At 35.4% G+C, this 25,870-nt stretch overlaps 1 protein-coding gene across 3 annotated transcripts in view; it reads left to right on the forward strand.

Moving 5' to 3' along the window:
• NFIA (nuclear factor I A) overlaps positions 1–25,663 on the forward strand; it is a 328,904-nt gene extending 303,241 nt beyond the window's left edge. For all 3 annotated transcript variants that reach the window (XM_083360531.1, XM_083360530.1, XM_083360532.1), the window contains one exon: positions 17,826–25,663. In XM_083360531.1, the coding sequence (XP_083216657.1) occupies positions 17,826–17,843 (18 nt within the window). In that variant the 3' untranslated portion in view covers positions 17,844–25,663. The remainder of the gene's footprint in view (positions 1–17,825) is intronic.
• The last annotated feature ends 207 nt before the right edge of the window (positions 25,664–25,870 follow it).

The raw sequence follows: 25,870 nt of genomic DNA on the forward strand, positions 1-25,870 counted from the left end.
TGATTTAATTGAGAAGTTCTTGGTTCCCTATTCTCAGCTGAATTTCTAATTTACCCTTGGGTTTGCATTTAATGGCAGGAATGTGTTAATATAGATTTCACAATAAATAAAATAATGCTTTGACCACTTTAATCTCCTCCTTTCCTCTCCTGCCCCTCCCTTCCACGCAGTTCCATCTCCCAGGCAGAGCAAGATAGGAAAATCAGGTAGTAATCAAATAGTCACAAATCTGTTTTTCATACTTGCTACATTTCTTACTGGCTGATGGAGGATTAGAGACAGGGATGGAAGACACTGTGATGCCAGTCATATGAAGAATTAATATAATAAAGGTTGATTCTTAACAAGACTGCAGAAAGTAAAAAAAAAAGGACCAGGTAGTCATGGATAACTACGTGGCACAAAAAAGCATTGTTCTGTTTTTTCTGTATTGCTCCTAACCTGCTTCTTAGCACTAGTTATTCAGCATGTTGAAAAGTAAAACTGCCAGACCGAGAACCTCAAATATCAATTTAATCTGAATCTCTGACAGCCACTCCAATGGTCTTTACATAGGTTCACCTAATAGTACAGTCAATATGATGATCGTGTAGGTAATAATTTATTATAAGAAGAAGTCTTTTGGATGGATTATAATGTTTAATTGTTAAAAAAAATCTTGGTTTATTTTGAAGTTAGTCAATTTTCGTGCCATTAAACACATATACAGTGGGAAAGTTAAAAAGAAAAAATGCAGTGTATACCTTTGATAAGGGGAGCTAATTTTTAAAGTCCCTTGGAGAATATGTGTGTGTGTGTGTGTGTGTGTGTGTGTGTGTGTGTGTGTGTAGGTCTTGGCGTATTTGGGTCTTTTCCCGTGTAAGATTGATAGTGTCTTGGCTTACACGGGAAAAGACCCGAATACGCCAAGACCTACATACCTGTACCTGTGAAAATCTACGAAAACATATATATACACACACACACACATATATACATGCACACATACATATACATATACATGCATACACACACAAACCTGAGCTGCTAATTGTACTTATTACAGCACTACAGAATTTATAATGCTCTGTGTTTATACATTTCTCCGGTGCAGAAGCAACCTTCCTCCAACCTGTCCCTTTGCAAACATTGTTTCCATGTAAGGCAGACCCTAAAATGCTCTTAGGTCTTCTTTCACCTTTATTTTTCCTTACTGATTTCCTGCTCTCTGCTTCTACCTCTCCCAACAACCTTCACAGCAGATGACGATGTATTGGATTAACCTCCCTTGCAGCTGCATTAGATCCCAATCGATTTATTGACTCTGTCAGAGGAGCTAGTACAGTAATTGTTACAACAGCAGAATGGAAACCAAGAACATGTCCACATAAAAAAAAATAAAGTATTGTTGTTGTTTTTCTCTTCATCTTCTTTTTTCTTATTGTACAGCTTTTGTTTTGTCTACACAGTTAAGAGTGCTTTGCTTTTGTTTATGAGCTCTTACTGCATTATTAATTGTAACAGTTAAGAGCGCATATATGACATACCTATTGCGGTACTGGAAAGCCCCAATTACATCATAGTAGTTTGGTTTGGCATAATTTGGGAGGCCCTACCCTTCTTTGATGGTTGTTAAAAGGTATCATTAAGTTACATTTCCTTGTCTGACACAGCCCATCTGTGTGATCAGCCGTGGATGTAAAGAAAATGAACGTGACGCCCTAGAAATTACATATTATGAAATGAAAAATGCTGTACAATTGGGATTCTGCTATTCGTTTATACTGTTAACTTCCATGCATAAAAGTTCATTCTTACAATGAATTCTTTTTAGAAGGAAAAAGAAATCAGCTCTTTTAGTTTGCTTCAGACTAAATTGCCAAGCAAACTTATGTAACTTTCATGTTTCATCATAAGGACAAAGGTCAAAATACCCAGTTTCCTGGCAAGCAGAAACCACAAGTGTAGTTATAGCCTAAAAACTAATCTTGTAAAAACACTGTGGTGGCAACCATATTTATTATCTTTGAACGATTCCAAAGCATTTATCTTCAGTGAATAAGGAGTCACATTATTCAAGCAATTGTTTAGGGCCAAAAATAAACTTGGAAGCATAGTAGGGCACTTGATTGCAAAAGATGAAGACAGCAGAATACAAAAGAAATTCTGTATGCCTAAATTCCATTTAACTATACCAGGGGGAGGCAACCTTGGCTCTTTTATGACTCGTGGACACAGCTGGCTCAAGAATTCTGGGAGTTGAAGTCCACGAGTCATAAAAGAGCCAAGTTTGCCTACCCCTGAACTATACAGTTAAGTACTTATATTGCATGATTTTAATGGGGCTCGGATTAATTAATTTCTTTGATTACTACTCTGTGTTGAAATCACTTTCTTGTGCTCAAGTCTTAATTATTAAATAAAAGTGAACTATGTGGAGGCTGCCAATTAATGGGACTGTGATAAGCCCCACTTGACCAGGTTCACGTCACTTCTTACGTGCTGGTATGTGTAATGAGCTGGAGTGATCACAAAATCGTATGTTTCAAATTTCAGTTACAAAACTAAAATACAGCATTTTATTTCAATATTGTGAAGTACAATAAGTGCTGAATTAATATTCTATTTGTTGATTTTCAAAGATCTGCATATTGACAAGAATAGATCTCAGTAATAAAATTACTAGACTCTTGATTAATATGCTACATATTAGAACAAAGCACATAATTAGAATCTGATTTTTAATAAAATTTTGAAGCTATAGTGGAATGTAAAGAAATATATTGTGTGTTAAACAGTTGATCGTTATTTACAACTTATATTACAATGCTAGGTCAATTATAAATTAAAATAATTTTAATTCTACTCTAGAACAAAAATCTTTTCATCCTGTCCCAGGAAATTCCAGCCAAAATACCCTTTTGAAACAAGAGACAGTGGGGTGGTTTTCTGTAGCCATTTCTATTCAGGTCAAAAACTTACTGCATTTTAGTGTGACACATATATGCCTTAAATATAAATATAGATCTCTCTGAAAACTTTTCATATTACTGCTGTCTAGACAAAATTAAGTAGGTTGGGAATGTTGGACCCAGAAATCATAAATGTTTGGACTAATCACATGGCTTTCATCCAGTTAGAAGCAGTGAAATGAACTACAAGTTAATTTTATGCTAAAATAGAATTATACTGTAAATAAAGCAAAAGGTAATTTTATGCTTAAAGGGAATCCCCCACCCCCATCTTTCGGTTATTTACAAAAAATAATCTAAACATGATGTAAAGGGTTTTGTCCTAAGTCAGAAATTTGATAAAATATATTTAACTTACCGTAATTCCAAACTGAAAATAGAAACATTCTCATTGTCATTATTTAAAAAACGATCAGAAGTATTTATTATACGACAGCCATTAAAATTTCAGAGATCATAAATATCTCCTATCAAAAAGCCTTCACAAAATACAGTGGTAGTTAAAAGTTTGTGAACCTTTTTGAATTTTCAATTTTCTGCATAAATATGACCTAAAAACTTAATTTGTTTTCCAACCAATTTTAAAACTGGATTAAGAAATTCAGATAAGTCAGTAACATTAAACTTGTTCATTTATTTGTTGGGAAAAAATAGATTATATTTTAGGTAGAAATATTGAAAATTCAAATAGGTTCACAAAATTTCATGCACCACTGCAAATATTGCTTTGTTGTATAAAAAGAATACATGGAACCCTTTTTCCAGGTTCCTTGTACTTTCAACATAGTCCTGTGTCATAAAAAGTATTTTATATAATTATGAGATTTATTTTTATTTTAGTATTTTTTGTTTAAATTCACTTTAGAAGTATCAGCCATGGCAATCTAGATTGCCATAATTGTACATGGATGATAACTGCATTAACACTTTCATGGTGTTATTTTTCTTCCAGCTGATACTTGGCTTTCAAGATAACTTTTGCTGCATTGACATATTTCAAAGACTTTCTAGGAGTACATAGCTAATGGGGGCAGGCAAGACTTGGCAGGACTACAGATGCAAGAAGTGTTAAAAACAGTGTCATTTGTGTATTTAGCATTGTAACACTATCTGCTGAATTATCTTGCTTATTTTTTTATATCCCACCTTTTCATCAATCAAGATGTTTAAGCAAAAAAAAAGATAAAAATGAGATAAAACAAGTGGGCAATATACAATATCCATAAACCCAAATATTGTGATTTGAATTCCTTATTTCTTCATAGTACCATTTTAGGACTGTCAATAAAAAAAAGATTTTGGAAATATGTTGCATGAAGAATGTTTCACTATTTGGGACTGTGGCATCCTTTTTCCATTTATTTATTTATTTTCCTCATGTTTGTTTATAGAGAAAACATTTTATTAAACATACCTATTTTTTTCCTCTTACGGCTGTCACATAATGCTTTTATTCAAGCTCTTTTAGTACAACAATACTTTTTTCACTTTTTAAAACTACTGGGAGACCTGAATGCAAAACTTATTCATTAAAAGAGATTCATTTGAAATCCCTTGTTCATGAAGTGACAGTGATAATAGAAAAAGTGAATAGGGAAGCCATTCATATAGTATACAAAAGTTTGTTGCATACATTTTGCTACATATGAGCTGTGGTGGTGCAGCGGTTAGAATGCAGCATTGCAGGCTATTTCTGCTGACTGCCGGCTTCCTGCAGTTCGATTCTTACCGGCTTAAGGTTGACTTAGCCTTCCATCCTTCCAAGGTCAGTAAAATGAGGAGCCAGATTGTTGGGGGCAATATGGACATCGTGGAGGAGCTTCCTAAACAGCTACCCAAGCCTAGAAAACATATGCAGTTGCTTTAATGATTCATGAGATTTTTGCGTGCTTTGCGGTATATTTTCCTTTTGAAGGATTTGCATAGTCCTTCAGATATTCCCAAGTATTTTCACAGTTTGTAGGAGCAGGCAAGCTTTTCACACTGACTTGGCTGCAGTTTAACATTGCTTTTGTCCATGTAGTTCAGGGCCACAAAAATGGCTTTGAGGCTTACATCTAAAATATTCCTTAGTTGAACTCTAAAAATGAAATGTGTGATGGAACTTGTAGTTGCATCTGGTTAGTTTCTGTTTCTGCTTTCTCATAATCCTACCATCTCACCAGATAGTATTAAGCCAGGCCACCATAGGAAATCTTTCAGTCTAAAGGACACGGAGGTCCAAGTATATGGAAGTATCAGGGCTTTTTTTTTCATAGAACGCTCAGAACGGAGTCCCGGCACCTTTTTTGGATGGAACCTTGTAGGTTAGGCAAGGCAGGTTGTATGACATGTGTGAGTTCCAGCACCTTTTTCTTTTACAAAAAAAGCACTGGGAAGTATTTATTTACTTTAACTTGAAGAAGAGATATATTTACTATCACTTCCAATTAAATGTACAATGCTTTGCATCAATATTGTCATGGGAATAATGCCATCCCCTTCCTTCTTTGAAGGTGATACTCTTATTGTGCCACTTTCAAAACTGCTGATTGTAACAAAATGCTAGCTTTCTGCAGCAATGCATACTTTGAGAATTGCTTTCTGTTTTTGGCTAATATATTTAACTCTACCCAAGTCCAACAAGTGGGTCAGAGACCAGATGGAGAGAAGCCACTAACCAAAAAATAATAATCCTGGAGACAATTAATATATTTTCATTGTTTTTAGCAATCGTTTAGAAAAGAAGAATAGAATACTTTATTCTATCTGTTATTCCTAGTATATATAGTAAGATTGGATTTATTTTATTCTGGAGCCTGGCTATGATTCTCCTTGAATAAAACTACAAGTACAGTCTTGAGAATGGGCTTATTAAGGAGTTTGCAAAAAAAAGTGGAAGGTAAAATGAACAAAAAGGATAAAAATATATGCCAACAGTTAGGTTCGATTAGATTATGTTCCATTAAAACAACAGTGCGTTAAATGTAATGCCATATGTAAAGAGAGAAAGAGAGAGAATATAGTCTAGCCTACAGTCTCCTTTGCTCTTTTCTCCAGTTATGAGAAAAATGTATGCTCCAACTTCAAACTTGTGCCTGTGGGTCTCAGATGGCTGACAAAGGACTGTAGGCTGTAGCTGCAGAACATTCCTTTTCTGTGCCCTGGAAACAGTGCAAGCTAGCACAAGAGGAGTTCGGGGAAATCACATGTAAATGAAGAATAGCTGTAGATTCCCAGGGAGAATTGTATGCAGTTTATATCTCAACCTATGAATGTGTTCCAGTGGAACTGGGCACTCAAAGTATTGCTGGATTCAGCAGAAAACTATTTTAACTCAAAATACAGGCCTGTTGCAAAAATGGTGTTAACCAGATAAAAAGAGTTCACTCTGTAGCCCCAATTTTCAGGAAAGCACCTGTCACCAAAGTTTTAGAACGAAATGCTATCTGTTATTTATCATTAGTATACCGCACAAAGCAGTGAACCACCAGTGTACCTGATCTACTTCGAAGAACTAGTAAGGGTATTCTAAAGAAATGGGAAGATTGGAAGCCAGACACCCCTGCAGACAAGCCAGTTCAAAGGGAGTATCTCAACAATGATTACATTTTGTAAATCTTTTTTTCCCAGGAAAGGCAGCTTATTTCCTCCTTTTTCATGAAAAAAGGAAAAAAAAGATTGTACCCATTAAAGTAAGCCTGTGAAAGGAAAGAATTGAAGTATAGCAAGACGATTAGGTGGAAAGAAATATTCAGTCTTTTAGAGACCTCCAAAGTATTGCATCCTGTATTTTAATACGAGAAATAAAATTCCCTTGCAATGATATAATTCCTTCACCATTCTAAAAACACACGCAATTACTATTTCATAGTAATCAATTTTTGATTACTATGAAAATTATAATATTTTAAAGAAGGGTGTTTTTTTTGCTTAGGACTCTTTTCAAGTCCAAGGTTCATAAATGCAGGCTTATAGCAGGCACTGTCATATAAAAGAATGTTAATTTTCTTTCCTTCCTTTCCCCTCTGTACATTATGAATTGTCCATCATGTTACATATTTAATAGTGTCTTCTATTTTTTCCTCTGTCTCAGTCAGTGGAAGACTACATATGTAGCTTTTCGTTAAACAGAAGAATGGACCCACAAAACCACTCGGTACTAGCACATTTTCCTCTTCCAATTTAATGGAAATTCTGGTTAGTTTACCATGCATGTAAACCTTCCAATGGAGAAACCAATGCAGATATTTAAAGTGTCCATTGGCTAGACTGTAATTTAAACTAAGGATACTGGGTTTTGGGGGGATGGTGATGTCTTAATATAATATGAGCAGGAAACAATCCATTTATGCGTGTGTTTTTAGAATGGTGAAGGAATTATATCATTGTAAGGGAATTTTATGTCTCGTATTAAAATACAGGATGCAATACTTTGGAAGTCTCTAAAAGACTGAATATTTCTTTCCACCTAATCGTCTTGCTGTACTTCAATTCTTAAGTAACTTTCCTTTCACAGGCTTACTTTAATGGGTACAATCTTTTTTTTTTCTTTTTTCATGAAAAAGGAGGAAATAAGCTGCCTTTCCTGGGAAAAAAAGATTTACAAAATGTAATCATTGTTGAGATACTCCCTTTGAACTGGCTTGTCTGCAGGGGTGTCTGGCTTCCAATCTTCCCATTTCTTTAGAATACCCTTACTAGTTCTTCGAAGTAGATCAGGTACACTGGTGGTTCACTGCTTTGATGTCTTGAATGAATGAAAGAAAAGCATAATAAAAGGGAGCTGTTGATCAAGCATAAAATACTCTTTAAGCCGACAGAATGGCAGAGTTAACACATCCCTAAGCTGCTTTTCGTTTTTCTCTTTTTTTTTTCCTTCACATTTTCCTGTGCTTTGTGTACAGGGGGGGTTTGTAGTTTTTTTAAAACCCTCTGATCTATGTACTATGCTACCCTCTTATAATAACATGAGAATGGGATTGTTTCTTTCTCTTGTTTGCTTGACTACTTTGCCTTTTCTTTTTATACTTCCTTCCTCTCCATTAGCAAAGTCTAAATTTGTGTTTGAATGTGGGTGACCTTGAAAGTTGAGGATGTTAATTTGAAACAAATGGGATAATAAATAAAACTTTTAATTGCCGTATTCAGAAACATGATTTTTTTTTCCCCTTCAAAGACGTTACAAAAATAAGAACATTAATCTTATTCTTTAAAAAAAATACACTGACATTTTTTTTTGCCTTGGAAGCAGAAGTAGGTGAAACTATTTTTTCAATAGATCTAATTTAGATCATGTATTCTTATCCATAATTTATGTATCATACTCAAACTAGCAATCTGTCTTGCTTGCTTGGATTACATTTCAAGGTTTCTCACCGATTATTTTGTATTATATTACTCTGACACTACTTGTGGCTATAGTGCTGTTAAACCACCCTTTGAACTACGGTAAGTCTTCTGTTTTCAGGAATAAGGAATTCATTCTTTTGAATTATACTTTGTACATGGCAAACTTTCTGGATCAATTGCTCATTCTGTTTAATGTTCAGAAGCCTGGAATCCATAGAAATAATTGCTATGCAAGTTTTGCAAAAGGGTTTCAATGTGCCTCAGAGAAAGAAAAGCAAAATTTTTAAAATTTTGCAGTTCAACCTAAACTAGGTGTAACTGAAAAAAGATTTCTTAACTCACAGAAGAAGAATATCGTTCAGTACTAATTTATTGAAAGTACTATGAGCTGAGGTAGTTCTTACGTTTGTTTGTTTGCTTGCTTGCTTTAGTATAACATTGAATAAATGTTTATATGTTAGAGCAGGGGTGTCAAACTCAATTTCACTGAGGGCCGCCTCAGCATTGCGGTTGCCCTCAGGGGGCCGGGTGGGCGTGGCCAACTGGGTGGGTGTGGCTAGAGTGCGTATGGACTACTGGGTGGGCATGGCCAGCTCTACATCGTTCGCATCAAGGGTGCCTATGGGGGCCTGGGCAGGAGTGGGACAGATCTGAGGGTCTCTGGCAGGAGGAGAGTCTCTGGGCCAGGGCCAAGGCAGTGGGGGCCGTTCCCTCACTGTTTCCAGGATGGCTTCGTGGGCCGCATGAAACCACTTCGCGGGCCGGATCTGGCCCCCGGGCCTTGTGTTTGACATGTCTGTGTTAGAGCCATTCCTTTCTATATGCTTAGTTGTCCCTTTATTACTGAAGTTCCTTTCTTTCTCTTTTTTCTGGATTGAAAATAAAATATCCTAGGTTAGGTACCTAGGATAGGAAGAAGCTCTATGCTTCCATCTCAGATAATCAGCATTGGCATATTTTGTTTTACTTACAGAAGAAGAGAAGAAGGGGCAAAAATATTGACTGTGCTGCTGGCCAATCAAATATACCCACAAAACTCACAAGTAGGATATAAGGAAGATAAATCTGCTTTTTTTCCACAGTTGCCCTGTAGCAAGTTGTAGTTAAGACAATACTGTCTTTGAAAATATACTGTATAGCCATTGGAGGTGATAGATAACGATAGCTTGATTCTCCATCATTATTGCTCCCTTGAAAAAACATCCAAATAGGTTACCATCACCCTATCTGACTGCCACAAATTTAATTTAAATTGGTTAAAATAAATCAGTAAAAGTAAGTATTATGTTGTTCTGAATCAATTAATGATCCTGAATTCTAATATTCTAAGGAGATGAAAACTTTGTATAATTTTATATACAACTGATTTTTTCCTTCAAAACATCACTATAGTTTTTCCTCATGCAGAACCAGCTCTAGTTTTTCTTTGTTATGATTGCTCAGTTTTCTGTCCTTTACAAGTCCACAATGTATTTTAAATAGAATTATTAAAAGTATGAACAATGTTACAAGTTTTCAAACCTCTATGTAAGTTGACCTTTTTCCACTTTTTTCTAACACTGTTTTTCATAATTTCAAAAATTTCTTCTTAGTCCTTGCCAGCTCAGATCAAAGTATTTAAAGCCTATTTTACCCAGTTTGGTAAAATCCTCCCTTCTTTATAATTTATTTTTGATAGTTTTTTCTCCATTCACCTTAACAGAAAATGATGTATTATTAAGACAAAAATTGTTAGCTATACTGTCACTGTGAAATGCCAGTAGCAGTATTGGTACTAAACCCAGTAATACCATTGGAATTTTGTTTTAATTGTTCTATTCTTTTAATCTTTGTTAGCTATTCAGTATCTCATTTAACTCCGTTATCATTAAAGACTCCAATTATGCAGAAGAAAATAAAATGTGCAATACAAAATACAATAGCATACATAATAAAAGTGTATTTGGGGTTAGCCTGCTTTGCTGTCAACAGCACACAAATTCTTGCTGTCAACAGCACACAAAGTCTACAGGCTACAAATACAACTTTGCTACAGCAAGAATTATCTTGGGATTTTTATCTGCCAAAAAACCCACAAAACCCTGCATAAAATTCTGTCTGACCCGATAATGTTTTAAGAAGAGGCGTCAGTAGCTCATTACGAATATCTCAGTAAAAATTATAATAAAGCAGAACCCCAACATGTGATGAAAAGATATTCAGCCTGTACAAATGGACAGTTCAAAGATGTGTCTGTGTGGGGATATAACATGCATGTCTGTATTTGCTTGTGACTTTCCTCTTTAAACAGTCATTTATTGGAGCTCTACAGTCTTTCTGTTAAAGACTTTTCATCCACAAAGTCAAAATTTTGAAATAAGAATTTAAGGGGAACAAAATTAAAAGACAAGATCAAAACTCTTAAATGTGAACTTTAATTTAATTTGCTACATTGGCTATTTCGTTTCCATATCATTTTAATGAATATATTATATTATTCTTATTTTTAGACACCCTGTTTATCTTTTCTTCCTACAAGAACTCAAAACAAAATAATACAATAAAATCATTTTAAATCATTAATGTGCCCTCCTGCAGTAGGATGGTGTGGTCAGCTCCCGTGTGGTAGTTTGGTGGGGAAGGTATATTTGTGTTTTCTTCCTTCCTCACAATTGGTTGATTGATTCATTGATTTTATATACACTACATACTCTTGATGATTCTTTTTTTGTTTATTTTTTAATTATTACTATTAAGTAAGCTGCATCAAGTCCCTCTGTGCCTGAGATGGTCAATTAATAAATTAAATATATATAATACCACAGGAAAAATGTAGGCCATAAATATGTGACAAACTAGCTGTTCACCATTCTTAGCAATCTTTCCTGATGTGTTGCATCTGAACTCCTTTTGGTTCACTTCTGAAACATTTACTTTGCACATTCAGGTTTAAGATCTGTGTTCCAGAAAGACACAAATTAAAATGTCACCTCAGATATGAATTAACCCAATGGCCTTTGGCTAACTAGCATGTCTCAAGGCTAGCTTTCTACAGCAATATAGTGATAATATTAATGAGAGATAGATATAAAAACAATATACTTCAGCAGCATTGTCTTCATAAAGTTTTTGATTCATTTGCACTGGAAAAAAATGCACAATAAGTTTATTTCTTTGTTTATTTTATAATATTAATAACCCATCCCAAAAAGTTCTGACAGCATGAAGCATCAAGTCAAAGGGGGGAAAAGCATAATAATAAATGCTTAGATTCAGAATTAATATCAAATCAGAATCAGTTCTTGAAACCTCATTTGAAATGGGACATATTTAATGTTCGGAATGACAGTAATATGGTAGAATACATGTACTTTGGGGACGAGGCTATTGTGTTTGGAAAAATCCCCCCCCCCAAAAAATCTGTTTTCCTACAGTTTTTCCCCCTAATATCACCTTTTTAAAATATACTGATAAAAAAAAACTTTTTCAAGAGAGCTTGGTTGGATTTTTAGCCAAGCAGCAAAAGGTGGTGATATGATTTTAATTATCTTTTGAAGTATTTTCTATACTGATAGCACAGCCAAAACCTGCAAGATACATACGTCCATATTTTGTAATTATTTTAAGTTGTGGTGATTCTTAAACTTTATTTGAATTTCTTTTCTTTTCTTTATAAAAGTTTCCTTTCCCATCAGCATTAGATATAAGCTGACATTCTCCAAGTAATGGCATCGCCACTTCAGGCTCTCTGCTCAGGATTCAGTCCAAAAGATATTGTTTATGGTTCATAAAATCTTACAACTATGATGATTTCAGGATACTGTCAGTACTGTATAGGGTCTCAACTTTCATTGTGCTGTAAATTAAGGAGGGGGGAGTATGCTAATACTCCTTAGAGGACATTAAAACAGAGCTCAGCAATGGTTAAATGGAATTTTATAAAGTGCATTCAGTGTAGAACTGTTTTGCATTACATGAGTTGAATACCTTAGAGATGACACACATCTGCAGGCACTTTATTAAATCCTTAGTCAGCACTTTTGAACATGATGAGATTACTTCTTCATTTGACTGGAGAAAGGAAAGCTAAGATCTTGTACCGGGCTGCAGAATTCTTTTTGATGTTTCACCTTGAACATTTGGGAAAGGGCGGTGAAATCCATTTTATGGACTGTACAGAATTGCAATAGCTCTGGGTGCAGGCAGACAAAATGTCTGCATGCCAGCTCAGGCAGCATCCTGGGAGTATCCAATACAAAGGATTTCTAAGAGCAAGTATAGATCTGGGCAGTTCCTGAGAGAGCTTATAAAAACAGATTAAAAGTAATATAGTGGAATTTCTTCTTTTTTTTGTAAGGAACTTAGATTGCAGCTATATAATACACCAAAACAGTTGGAAATTTCATGGAATATAAATATATAAATCTCTTGGCACACCACAAGCACACACTGTTAACCTTGCTTCTCCAATAATGAAAGTTCATCAAAAGGATCATTTGCCTTTGAAATGCGCATGTAAACTTTTGATCCAAAAGGAAAGTGGGGGGGCGGGGGGGAAACACACCAAAAGAATAATGGAACACTGCAGAAGTACTACTTTGATTAACTATTAATTAATTTGTTATTAGCTTGAGAGAGGTAGTTAAAATTAAGGATACGTAGGCTGAATCTAATAAAAGCATGTGAGTATATATGACACTGTGCCATTTGCAGAAGCCTAAATTGGGTTGTAATTGGATTGTGACCATCTGGTTTGATCCGCAAAGAGTTAATGTTGTTCCCCTGTTGTCTCAGGTGTGATTGGTGCCTGCAGGTGTCATGTTGACACCTCCAGTGCAGGGCGACTCTGCGCCTTTATTGACATGTTGCTTGCCAAGAACACAATAGCACTCTGTCTGCAAACAACCGCTAAAATCATCTTTAAAAAAAAATGAAAGAAAAAGTTTGAAAGCCTTAAGGCTTCGACAAAGGCACAAAGAGCTGCAGTGCGCCGCTCAAAACTCCCGAGTCAGCAACTTCTATTGATTAAAAACTAACCTTTAAAGTAACTCTCGGAGTGTGTGGTTAGCATTTAAATTTAAACATGTCATGAGTTGATTTGTGTTACTGCATACCAACTCTGAAGGAGTTACATTCGCATCAGGGTTTTCTCCTCCTCCTCCTCCTCCTCTTCCTCCTCCACCCCCCAATTCCCTTAAGCAGCTAAGCATTTCATGAAGTGTCAGTGGGGCAAAAAGAGGGAGAAAGGTGTTTATGAGGAGACATTTTGATTAGCATGAGCCTTCTAAAGTTTTCTTTCCCATGCAGATAGTCAACTCCTCCTCCCTGCTACCCCCTCCCCGCCAAAAGAAAAGTGTGTGGGGGGGAGTGCAACACAATAATTAGCCCTTTGTCTAACTTTCCCAAGTGCCAGAGAGAGGCCGATTAATTAAATATACAACAGCATTGGGTTTTGGAGTGGGGGGGGTCTTGCTTTCTGGGTAGGTCATAAATTAGGCTGAATAAATACTTCAATGTGTTTGCAGTGGGCCAGCTACGTCAGAGCCCCTGGAAGGTTGGTGGGAGGAGAGCCCTGTGTTTCTTGCTAATGATAGTCACGTCTGGGTCTGTCTGGTTGCTCCTAGCAACCAGACATGATGTAACACCAGGATGAACTTGAACTTGGGGACTTGAAAAGGGAACAATAGACCAGAGCAATCAATAAAGCCTATTTCAGTGAAGGATTACAGAGCTGCTTTGGAGTAACCTTGTCTGCAAGGCACACACTGAATAGTAAGATGGGCAAAGAAAGTTTTATGCCCTCTTTTTTTTTAAAAGGAGGGCAGAAGCACTGCAGAAATCTTTTTTTTTTTAAAGAAAAAGTTATGCAGTGAGTAGCAGAGGAGAAAAATGTTGTATGGAAAAGGGCACCTCCTGGTGTCCAAAATGCGGATTGTGTATCACCAAAAAAGTGGGGCTGTGTATACAGGCTGCCTTCGGCAATAGTGTAAATTAGGTTTAAGTCTTTTACCGCATGTTCCTAAGTGATCCCAGGCATATTGATGTCCAGATTCAGAATCAAATCACTATACTACTTTTCAGCAAGTAAGTACTCAGACCAAATTTAAGTAGCCCTATCAATTATTTAAAGCTTCTAAAGTAAACATTATATTAGATCCATAATCAAGCCAGATGGCAGGGTTTAGACCCTTGATAGGAAAGTTTGGACTATAGTTTGCCTGACAATTAGAAAGTTGTCCAACTTTTTGAATCTTGATTCTAAAATGGGGCACTGATAAAAAAAAAAGCCTGTTCTGCTGCATAAAGGAGTTCTTGCAGGTGGCGAAGACACATGTCATGAAAACATGTTAAGTAATGAAACAAATCTTGGGTTTGTTTAGGAAGAGCCCGTATTTGAAGATGAAGGTAATTTAAATTAAAGTATATTTAGTATCAAGGTATTTAAATGTAATACTTTCCTGATGGCAACAGCATAAACCATAATTCATACAGAACATATTTATGAAACTAGACATTTATTTACTCTGCTTTATTAAGTGAATTAATTTTCTCAGAATATGTTCACACTAATCTGGCGGGTAACATCTGCGTCAAGATAATGAATACAGATTCCTTAATCACCCAAGGAAATTTTTGTGTAAAAAGTTCCAAAACAAACAGATTTCTATTTAATCTCAGCCAATTTCAATCTGATTTACGAAGAATGCTGAGAAACATAGCAAATGTAAATGTATTAACATTTTAAATGTCCAAAGAACTGGGTAGTCAAGTGAAAAATGACACTAAAGTATACACATTGACAAGTTTCTATTTTACAGTTGAATATTTTAAATGAGACAATACTTGTTTAACATATCTTCATGACATTCTGCCAAAGCTTAAACTATGTAATCTTTAAGCCAGCCAACTTTTTCCATTTTTTGTCTTGTACAATTTAAATATAAGTACTTGGTTACTTGGTGGACTCAGTAACAATTGAAAATCAGCTTTTATCTCTAGAAAAGTATTGTCTCCTTCATTGGAAGCATGACTTTTACATTATTAATAATACATCAGTGTAAATTTTTGTTGTTCTTAAAATGAAGTGTACAAGTGCAATGTGTTTTGTCTTTGCGATGTGTCATTGTTCAGAAATTATAGAGATATAAAATGGGCATTAAGTGAAAAAAGCCGAGTTAAAGAACAGGGAGGTCTATATATAGTTGATGGTCTTAGATTATTCAGATCATTCAGTTCAGTCTTGCCCACTGGAGTAGAATCTTATAAAACCCTGTGTCAGCTACTTGGGAAGTCGTCAAAGACAGCCAAAATACTATCACATTAATTAAAGATAATGTGGTGAAAAAGACAGTTGAAAACTGTAATCATCCAGACCTCTATTCCAGCAATAAGACTTCCCCTTTTCCTCCTCATTTACAACATTTACAGCTTTAAAGAAAAAAGGACTCTGTTTCAATGTTGGAAGCCAGTTTGGTACCATAGACTCAGTTGGATGCCATCAGTTACAAGTGCTTTCAATGAAATGTATGGAAAATAGTATTTCAGAAAGTCATTTCCATATAGAGATGCTATCATTGTGTGGACTTGGAACATTAGACTGGCCAACAACCTGACACCAGTGCCAACTTTTAAGTACACATGTTACATGTTACATAGCTTTTCTCCACAAGTGAGCTGTTTTCTCAATCTTGGTCAGAAAGAAAATAATATTTCTGGGAATGTCCCAGTTCTAAAATGCTCTCTGAAGAAAATGTCCTTTGGTTTTTATTCATTTTTCCTGCCAATCAATCCCATTCTAAAGGGCATATCTTCACCAAGACTTTGAAGTAGTTCGGTATCAGCCCTGATGTCAGCTGATGTTTGAAGCTGATTCAATTTATTTCTGATTATAAGCCAGTTTATTTGAAACCAGAGTAAACCTGTTCCTTCCACCCCTTTCTGAATTCATGAACCTCTGCAGAAGTTATCAGTTGTTTATTTTCCCATTGGTAAAAATTCTTTTTTTCATCATGCCTGGACTGAAGACAAAAATCACGCTCTTTCACATCCTGTTCATATTTACACTGTTTACAAATTTTATAGTGCCCTTCTTCACTTTGTTTACTGGAACAGCAGGCAGTTATGATTATTGCTATTGGGAAAAGCATTTATTTGCACATTTGCTGGCATGTTAGCCTTGTTACTATTGCAGCCAACAGATTTTTAAATGCAACAGAGTTATTGTTAACTTAGCTATTGATAAGCCACCATTCACCACCTATTTTTTTCCTATTCTGAAAGATATACTTCAATGAATATGAAACTATCTCAAATCAGCTGGTTCCAAAGTGATGGGGAAGTCTCAGAATTACAAAATCTCTCTCAAAACGTTCCATAGCCTTGTTATTTTGAAATTTATAATCTCATAATCAATGATGAGATCATTAGATTCTCATTCATGAATAACGTTATCAGCATCAGTACATATTTGAAATAAACCGATATGTCTTATAATGAAGCTATTGAGATTAAAGACTATCCTGAACTTGTTAAAATTGTATTTTATATTATGACATGATTCTTTTTGTTTACTGTAATAGAACAATTGATTTTATCTGAGGTTTTTTTTACTTTTTAACATAGATTTAGCATAGATCAGCAACAATTGTTGCTTAATTTAGGACTTGTTTTCTGTATTTTAAATTGAAGCTGAGTTTAAGATGCTTTAAACAATTTTGCACCTTCTGTTTCATAGACTTCCATTGCAAAAGATATATATGTAAACCAAAGTATTAAAATAGAAATCTTCATTGTAAAAGTTGCTTTTTTCTACATTTTATTTATTTATTTTACATTCATTTATTAAATTTCTATGCCTTCTCCCTTACAAGGTGACTCTGGATGGCTATAGATTAGAATAGCCAAGGCAGAGTGACTGTGCCTTAGCATGATTGTACTGGATGTTAGTCTTGAATTGTTTGAGCAAACAATGTTCATTATAATTATAGGAAAATAAATGCAATGCCATATTTAAACAATATTTTGGTCAAAATGTATCCTAAATAAATGTGAACTTTGATAACACTTGCAAGAGCATATAACTGTGTTTAGACTCTGATGAAAAAATGTCAAGTAAGTATATTTAGGAAGAATTATTAGTCAATTATGTCAAGCCACAGTTACCAACTTTGTGATGATATTAATTAAGAATTTGACAAATTTCTAACAGTGGAAACCACTGCAAAAACTAGGTGTAACAGAGAGTCACAAGTTCTTGTGCTGCTCTCCCCTTAACACCCTGTATCTCTTCTTTTAGTATTTTTTAATGAGTTGTGGGCGTGCAGTTACTTAGTATCCCATGTGCTGTCATATTACATAAATTCATATTGGTATGTCCAATCAGCATTGTTCATTTCCTAATTTTTCAGCAAATTACACAGATAAATAAGTGAATGGGGACGCACGCTTCAATCTGACTTGATTAGCGTCACAGTTTTCTTTTTGCAGTCTCCACCCATGTCAATGAATTTATGTTACAGTTCTCTCGCGGACCAATAATTTTGTCTCCCTTTGTCTTCTTTGCAGTCCTGGTACCTGGGATAAGACTCACAGCTTCCCACCATCCAGCAGACAGACCACCTGACCCCCGTCCCAACTCTGTAACCTGGAAGCAGCCACAAAACAGTGTTGTTACTTCACGTCCATGGAAGGAGAGCAGACAGAGATTGACATCAAGCAACTGCTCTTACTCAGAGACGGCAAACGTTATGATTGAGCATCAAAGGCCGTAATATTGGGGGGGAGGGAGTTTGAGGGTTGGGATTTTGGTTTGGTTTGAGGTTGTTTTTTTTTAAAGAACACCTTAGTGACCGATGTAATTTCTCATATGGTGCTGGAAATGTTTGAGCTTCATATTTTTGAAGTGTTTCAAGTGATAGTGTAAGAATTAGGGACACTGGGTAGCAGAGCGAGCCTGCTGGCTACTTACTGACTTGCTATTGTAACCCTTTCCATACAGCACCTAACTGTTTTATAGTATTTTTTACTGATTAATTTCCCATACAAGTGTGAGACTTACTGAGAGATCCGAAGAGCTACACATAAATAACTTTATAGTAGCTGAGTTCTTCAGTATGGCGCTTACAAGACAGTCGTGGGGCATGTTTTTTCTGTAACATATCAGGATTTTTTTTTAATTTTGCAATCAGCAATTCAATATATGACACGAATCATAAGATGGTAATTGACAGGTTGGTTTCCACACAAGTGGCAAAGAAATATAAACCATCAACCTACTACAGGTCAAACAAAAAAGAAAAAAAATTAAATGCTGCACTTAACATGAAACATTTTTGACAATTTTCAACAATGACATAAAATTCATATGGAAATGGGGAAGTTGGTCTGTTTTGATAGAAACTGACAGGAATCAATCAAAACAATCGAATTTTGAATTGAGAAAAGTGCAATTTCATTGGATAGCTAAATATCTTTGTAAGATAGAGATTGTTGAAAATTCTATTTTTGTTTTCCAAGTCCTTCCACCCCAGGACTCTAAATTATTGGGGTAAAAAACAGCCTTGCAAGAAAAAAAGGGGGGGAGCTATTTTTGCTTTTTATGTTTTTTATTGTTAAACTTGTATCCCTTTAAACTGAAGGAAATTTAAAAAGTTCACACACAAAATTTAATGGTGCTTTTACCACAATATGTTATCTTCATTAAATGCTAATTATTTTCTGTTATCAAAGCACATAATTAAAATTAAATCATAATATCTGTTCATTATATAAGCTAAAAATCAATTGTAATAGAGTATGACAATTCTGACAAATCATACATGTTTCCGGCAATATAGGGTATATCACTTCTTAAAATACCTTGGCCACAGTTTAATGCAGAGGAAGGCGTGCTTAAAAAGTAGCTTTAAGCATTTTGTAGCCTGCATTGGATTGTGGTCCTTTAATATAATAAGAGATAGCTGTCCAGAAAGTAAAATGCCTCTGTGTCCCTGAACTGGCTTTTTCTTTTCTTTTCTTTCTGGACTGCAAAGGCATCTGTAGAGAAGCAAAATGTCGATTTATATTTTATGCCAGTTCAAAGTGAGGGCACTTGCTTAAAAAAAAAAAGTTTGGACCCCAAATGTCCTGTATCTTATGTAAAAAAAAAAAAGGAAAAAAAACAGCAAAAAAAATGCAAGTGATTTTTTTTCCCTATCAGACAGCGGAGCACCCCTTTGCTTTCCATGCAACTTTAAGAAGGTTTCCTATATTATACATATATATACGTTCTGGTTGGCAAATCTAGCTAATCAGAGAAAGTCTCTGCATGTTCTAGTGTTAGTAACTAATTTTTATATAGTTAATGTAGGGTAAAGTAGAGTGCATTAAGACACAATATTGTAATCCCTAATCCAGGCACTTGCCTTTAAACTATGTTTGTTCGGCCCTTCAGAAGGGTTTCTACTACTGTCCTATACAATCAAGTAAACGGAATTTCTTGGGAAGACACTTTGCTCCTCATCTTTTCCCTAAAACTTTGTTGTTTTGTTTTGTTTTGTTTTCTTGATTTGCACGAAACAAAATAATAATAATAATAATGATGATGATGATAATAATAATTCCATATCAATGTGCCTTGCCCTGGATAGCGATTATTTGTGGAATTGTTGCACATGTTCCTCTATTGAAAGGGTTATTTTTTTTTCCCCCTAGTCAAGCATTTGGAGACACTTTTTTTGTAAATGTGACTTTTATGTCCGACATTGTCAGTTTCAGCATCTTAGAATACAATAGAAGGTTAGTTGTTTCACAGATAGGGGTAGTGTTTCTTGTCCTGTATGGTCAGTGGCAGTGCTATTCTGATATCTGTAGATGCTAGAGTATATCAGTATTTTTGATGTGGCTGCATTTTACCATTTCCTTTGGAGTCTTCCTTTTGTTCGTTTTTATTTTTTATTTTTTTTCCCCCAGATATATGAAAATATGCAATACCTGCTTATATCATGTAGAAGAAAAGCTTAGCAATTCTTAATTTTTCTTTTAAGTCTTTTTTTTTTTTAATTTGACCAAAGTCAGTGCTGCACTTGAAGCAGCGTGTTTTAGGTGTTTGTCTTTGTACTTTTTTTGTGTGTGTGATTTTTGAATGCACACGCAGGAAGGGCTCCTCTTAGAGAAGCAGTCAAACTGTGAAGCACTAAGCTGAACCCTGCTTCAAGCAGTTTTTTCGTTTTTCAATTCTTCCTTTCACAAGCAAGCCTTAAAAAATAAAATAAAAAAAACCTCCCGTTTTCTTCAAATCCCACACCCATTTTTATTAGCAGATTGCAATCAAACCACATTCAATAAAAAAAAGTATGAAATGCCCATTTTTATATGCACGTTTTTAAACTTCCAAGTTCTGGAAAATTGTTTACTGGTTATTCTCTATTTAAGGAAAAAAAATGTTTTGGATTTTCATATATGTCAAATAAGTGGTTGAGTAGTCATTTGCTCTGTTGTATTGTGTGATTGTTAGTGTTACGGTATCACATCCACTAGCCAGCATCCTTTGCCTTCCCTATAGCACTTAGCAGGGCATTACCTTATTAAGACATATGTGCACTAAAAATAAAAAAATAAAAAAAATTAGCAGCTTTCAGTGCTTCACAGTGAAGGGGGGGAAAAAAGCCTAGACAAACATTTTGTCAGAACCTTGCTCTAAGCCAAGGTATTACCAGTAAATTGGTTGTATATACAACAAAATTGCACCCTTTTTTTAAAAAAAGAAACAAAGCAAAGTAAGCAATAGTTTGGGCAGTTAGTTGTTTTTTAGTAAGCATGTGATAGTCATGGCCAGAAAGAGAGAATCAAAGCTGCCCACTCAGAAGCTATGTAATGTGTATGTTGTATAGTTTTATTGATTACACTGATTTATTCTACCCTATTTTATAATGCAGGACTTTTGTAATGTTGTTTAAATAAGGAAAATTTCTGTCAAATTAGCTTAGTGAAATTCTGATTGTTCGTTATAAAGGCAGCGTTCATAGAATTGCTTTTTTTTTTCCCCTCCCCCTTTGGGAACTGGATTTAAGTTAAAAACTTTCCTGTTTCCTTTTTTGTATGTATTTAAATACAGTTTTTTTCCCCCTTCTCTCAATAGTATAGCATATTCCTATGCTTGAAAAGTATAGGCTACTGAAAAAAAACCCATTGTAAATGGACATTACAGATATGCTGTATTTTTGAAGGTGTTTTATCATGTTAAGTTTGAAGGTGGTAAAGTTAGGGAATTCTGATTGGAATCACGCAAAACAAATTGTTTTTAAAGGCTTTAAACATTAGGTATGTGATCAAGGGTGTTTACCAACAGAAGCTGTAAAGTATTAAAGGCACTAAATTAACGTTTGTTTCATCTTATTGTCATGCAATAACAGCAGTTTGAATCTATTCAGGTGTGGAGAACCCAGTTTTATTCCTCAAAGCAGAGTGGAGAATGTAGCTCTGAAGGGAGACAGCTGCATGGGGGGTGTAGTCCTTAATAGAAAAATAATCTTGGAACACATGCTGCAGAATCAGATTAACATATCCATTGCCCAATTCGAAACTGCTTTTTTTATTCTTTGCACAAACAGCTTTTCTGCCCAAGTCATTCTTTCAAAATGACCATATACCCAACACCCAACCCTTTTTCCTCCTTATCCCAAATAGAAACAGCAGTTCTTTCCTTGAATTAACTTGACTAACAGAAATTTTATTCTCTTGATCTCTTTCCAAAATAGAGCTTAGCGGATTGTCATCCTGCACACCCCCGAGATGTTGCATTATTTATTCGTTGTGTTTTATATTTTTTTTTTTTTGAACCAGAGGCTAATGCAATCTTCCCCAACCTGATGTTCGCCAAGGGTGTAGGACTGGGGCTCCCATCATCCCAGGATAGCATAGTCAGTGACCATGTTTGCTCATGAGGATAAGCTGTAGAGACAAACGTGGCTGGAAAAATATTGATTTGAGAAGGGCACCAGCCCTGGGCATACCTTTTCTGTAAGGGGGTCTCCAGTCTTCTCTTTCAAGTTGACAAGTAAAAGAATAGAACTGGTGTTTGTTTTTTCATCTCTGCAGAATTCAGTCAGCCCAGAGGAATATGCAAAAATCCCTCTACCTACTTTTCTTTCAATGTCTTCTCTTTGCTCTATATAGTTTTCGGCTTTATAGTAACAGTATTAAATTTACTGTGCACACACACACACGTACACACACACAAGAGAAAAGGCAAAAAAAAAAACCACATCCAAATACATGGCATAAAACTGAACTTTTTTTTCCTTGTGATTTTAAAAAAACAACAACGAACGTCAATATTATTCTTTGCATTGTGTCTCTGGAAATATCTTTTTATGGTTTTACTTTGGTAGAAGGCCTCTATAGAACAAACATTGCAAACCACAATGGGGATGAAAATGTAAGGAGAGCTTCAATGGCACCTAAAAGAAACCCATCTTTCATGCAATCTATTGGGGAGAAACTCATGAAATAAACTCTGCCTGCCAGGCAAGGTTTCCATTAAATTCAAGCTTATGAAGCCAATTTTGTCTTGAAGTCAACGCATGTATTACTGTTGGACAGTAAAACCCGGCTATGCCATCATCAAGTCCAAGGCTGTGCAATAGTCTAATTAGTATTGAGTACCATTTCCCTTTTATTTTTTCCAATAATAATAATAAAAAAAACGAGTGGGATGAAAATTGCTTTGATATATAGCAGGTAACATTGAAGCTATTCCATAGCACTTAACTGTAGTGAATACTGTGTCACCAATTCTGAAATCAATTTAATGTTTAATGCAAATCCATTACATGGTGCTATTACAGGCTGGCAAAATGATTTACAAAAATGTGACAACTTGGGCTCAATTCACTCTGCTTTCTAATAATGTAAATGCATAGCAGTGTTTATCTGCATGAGAACTATGCACTAATATAAATCTGAAAAAAAAAAGAAATATATCAACTTTGGTATCTACTTTCCGTTTACTTCAATCCTTGCCTTTTTTTGGTCATTGTTATAAATGCCAGCTTTAGGACAGAAAGAAATATAAGAAAACCAGCATAATACCTGATATATTAAAAATGTAGTGCCTGTGAAATCTGTATTATATTGCTCTTCTGAAGTTAAGATTTTTCTACACCAGTAGCCTTCGCTGTCTGTCAGAGCCTTCTGATATAGGTGATGTAAAATAACCAAACAATATTAATGCATGCTATTCCATAATGCTTAGTGAGCTGTATGAATATTACTCAAAAGTTATGTTAGTCTTTTTTTCTCTCTCTCTCTCTCTGATTTGGTCCTTGTCAGATAGGTTTAAAGATATTTCATCGAGAACACAATTCTGTTTTTTCTTGGTTTGGGGTGTTTTCAGTATTTTGGAAATACATGTTTAACTTAAAAATCACTTCAGTATTATTTTGTGGGGGGGGCATTCTTCACTCTCGAGGGCAGGTATGGGGTTTGAAATCCAGAAATCCATGCCTGGTGGTGTATTTTCTTTGCTTAAGCAGCCTAAGAACTCTAAAAGCTTATCTCAGAAGAAGAAGGAAAAAAAACAGACATAAGACTTCAGTGGAAGCGACAATTCTCAAACTTGGAACTGACATTGAAAATGTTTTCCGAATGGACAGTGTTTAAACCAGGTACCCATGCTTGACCCTGTTTCACACCAGACCTCCTCATTTGACAGAAATGTATAAGAACTTTAAAACCAAACCTCATACGGCTATTTAATTTCCATGCACTGCTGTTGTTGTTGTTGTTTTCTTTTTGTCAAAATTCTGTATAAACTTTGGGCCCGATTCATGAGTGGTCACCAGGAATTAACATAGGATTTTGGCATTCAGGCTGGGTTTCCCCCCCCCCCGCCACACACCCTCCAATCCAAGTGGTATAGCTTTCTTTTTCTTTCCAATATTTTCATTCAGCATACTGCTTTTATTTAAAGGCTGTCAGAAAGGCAGAGCAAGTGTTGATCGCATATCTTGAAAATATTAAAGTAGGACGTGAAGAAGGGAGAATGTGAGATTATAATGATTTAAAGAGAGCGTTTTTATGCACTCTAGGCTGGATTGGAGAACTGTTCCGCAGAGCAAAATAGTATTCCATTGGCTATAGAAAAATAAGTGAGATTTTGTTCTTTTTTTGCATAACGTTGCCTAATGCAATGTCAAGTGCTTCATGTGATCCATGCTAAGCAACATCTGTCTTTGCACCCGCCCTAAACTTCCTGATTTTATTTGTTTTTTTAAAAATACTATTTAATCCTATTGGCGGGGGAGAATCAACATTAATGGGAAGCAAGCATGCTGCAAGGCAAGCTCTTGTTCCTGTTGTGACATTAATTTACAAGGAAACCTCTTTGGCTCAATCAGAACCCATAACACTTTGAGGAAATAAGGGACAGATCTATCCAGTTTTTCTAGGATTCAACTCTAAAAAGGGTGATAGGTCCAGTCTCAGTTGTTCACCTTTCGTTGGTTCATGAGAGCTTCATATCTGGCTTTGCCAGTGTTGCAGCTCTTTTGTGAATTCACAAGACCTTTTCATGACACATCATGCCAGAGTGTACAGGGTATCTTTTTAAGACGCCGAAAGTATTCTCTGACATACACACCCCTCCTAAAGTTCACCCATGCTTTAGATCAATCTTTTTTTTCCTTTCCAAAAGAAAGGAAGAAACTAGGAACAGTCCAGATCTAAGGAATGGGAGTAGCATAGACAGGAGAGCTGGCAATAGGGTGGGGACGACCATTCAAGTTGAGGAAAGATCCTATGATCATGTGATCTTGGAGAGATCAGATATGGAACAGAGAAGTGAATCTAAGAATCTAACTACGGTAATACTTCACATTCTGCTTAAAAAGGCAGCCAAGAGGTTTAGCAGTTGTTTTTTTTACCAGGCTTGCAAAGTATGGTAGTGGGAATATTCTGCAAATAATATCTATGATATAATACCTGCCCTTGGCTTCTTTATACAGTTAGCCACTCACCAGTCCACTTACTCACATCTAACAATCAAACATTTGATTTGTTTTTTTCTGTCTGCATTCTCATGTGAAGATTTGCTGCAAATTCACTTAATCCTTGTTTTAATATCCCTGTTTCCACTTTTTTCTGAATCGGGTCCCTTGTGCCTCTAGTATCCTTGTATTGATCCTCATAGTTACCATTTTAGGATTACTGTGTTCTGTGAAAATTTGAAATTGGTTGAGAATCACTGTGGGCATCCATTCTTTTCAACTAAATCTGCAGATTTTTTTTTGAGCTGGTGTGGATTAGTTTAACTCTTGTATTCAACCATTAGTGCTACCACCCTCTCACATTACAATACAATTACTGGAAGCAAGTACTGCATTTCCTATGCAACAAAAAAGGAAAATAAAAAATTGCTAATGCTAACAGGCTTTGTTGTTCTTTAGTTTATGACATGCATGCAAGTATCTGTGTGTGTGTGTGTGTATATATATATATATATATATATATATATATATATATATATATATGTATATGTATATATATATATATAATGTTTGTTAAGCATTCAGAATACACTTGCTTGGTCCCAGACACAAGACAAATCTTATTTCCTGTTTCAGCCTAGCCCA

This window comes from Vipera ursinii (assembly GCF_947247035.1).
Source record: "Vipera ursinii genome assembly, chromosome: 3".
NCBI lineage: Eukaryota > Metazoa > Chordata > Lepidosauria > Squamata > Viperidae > Vipera > Vipera ursinii.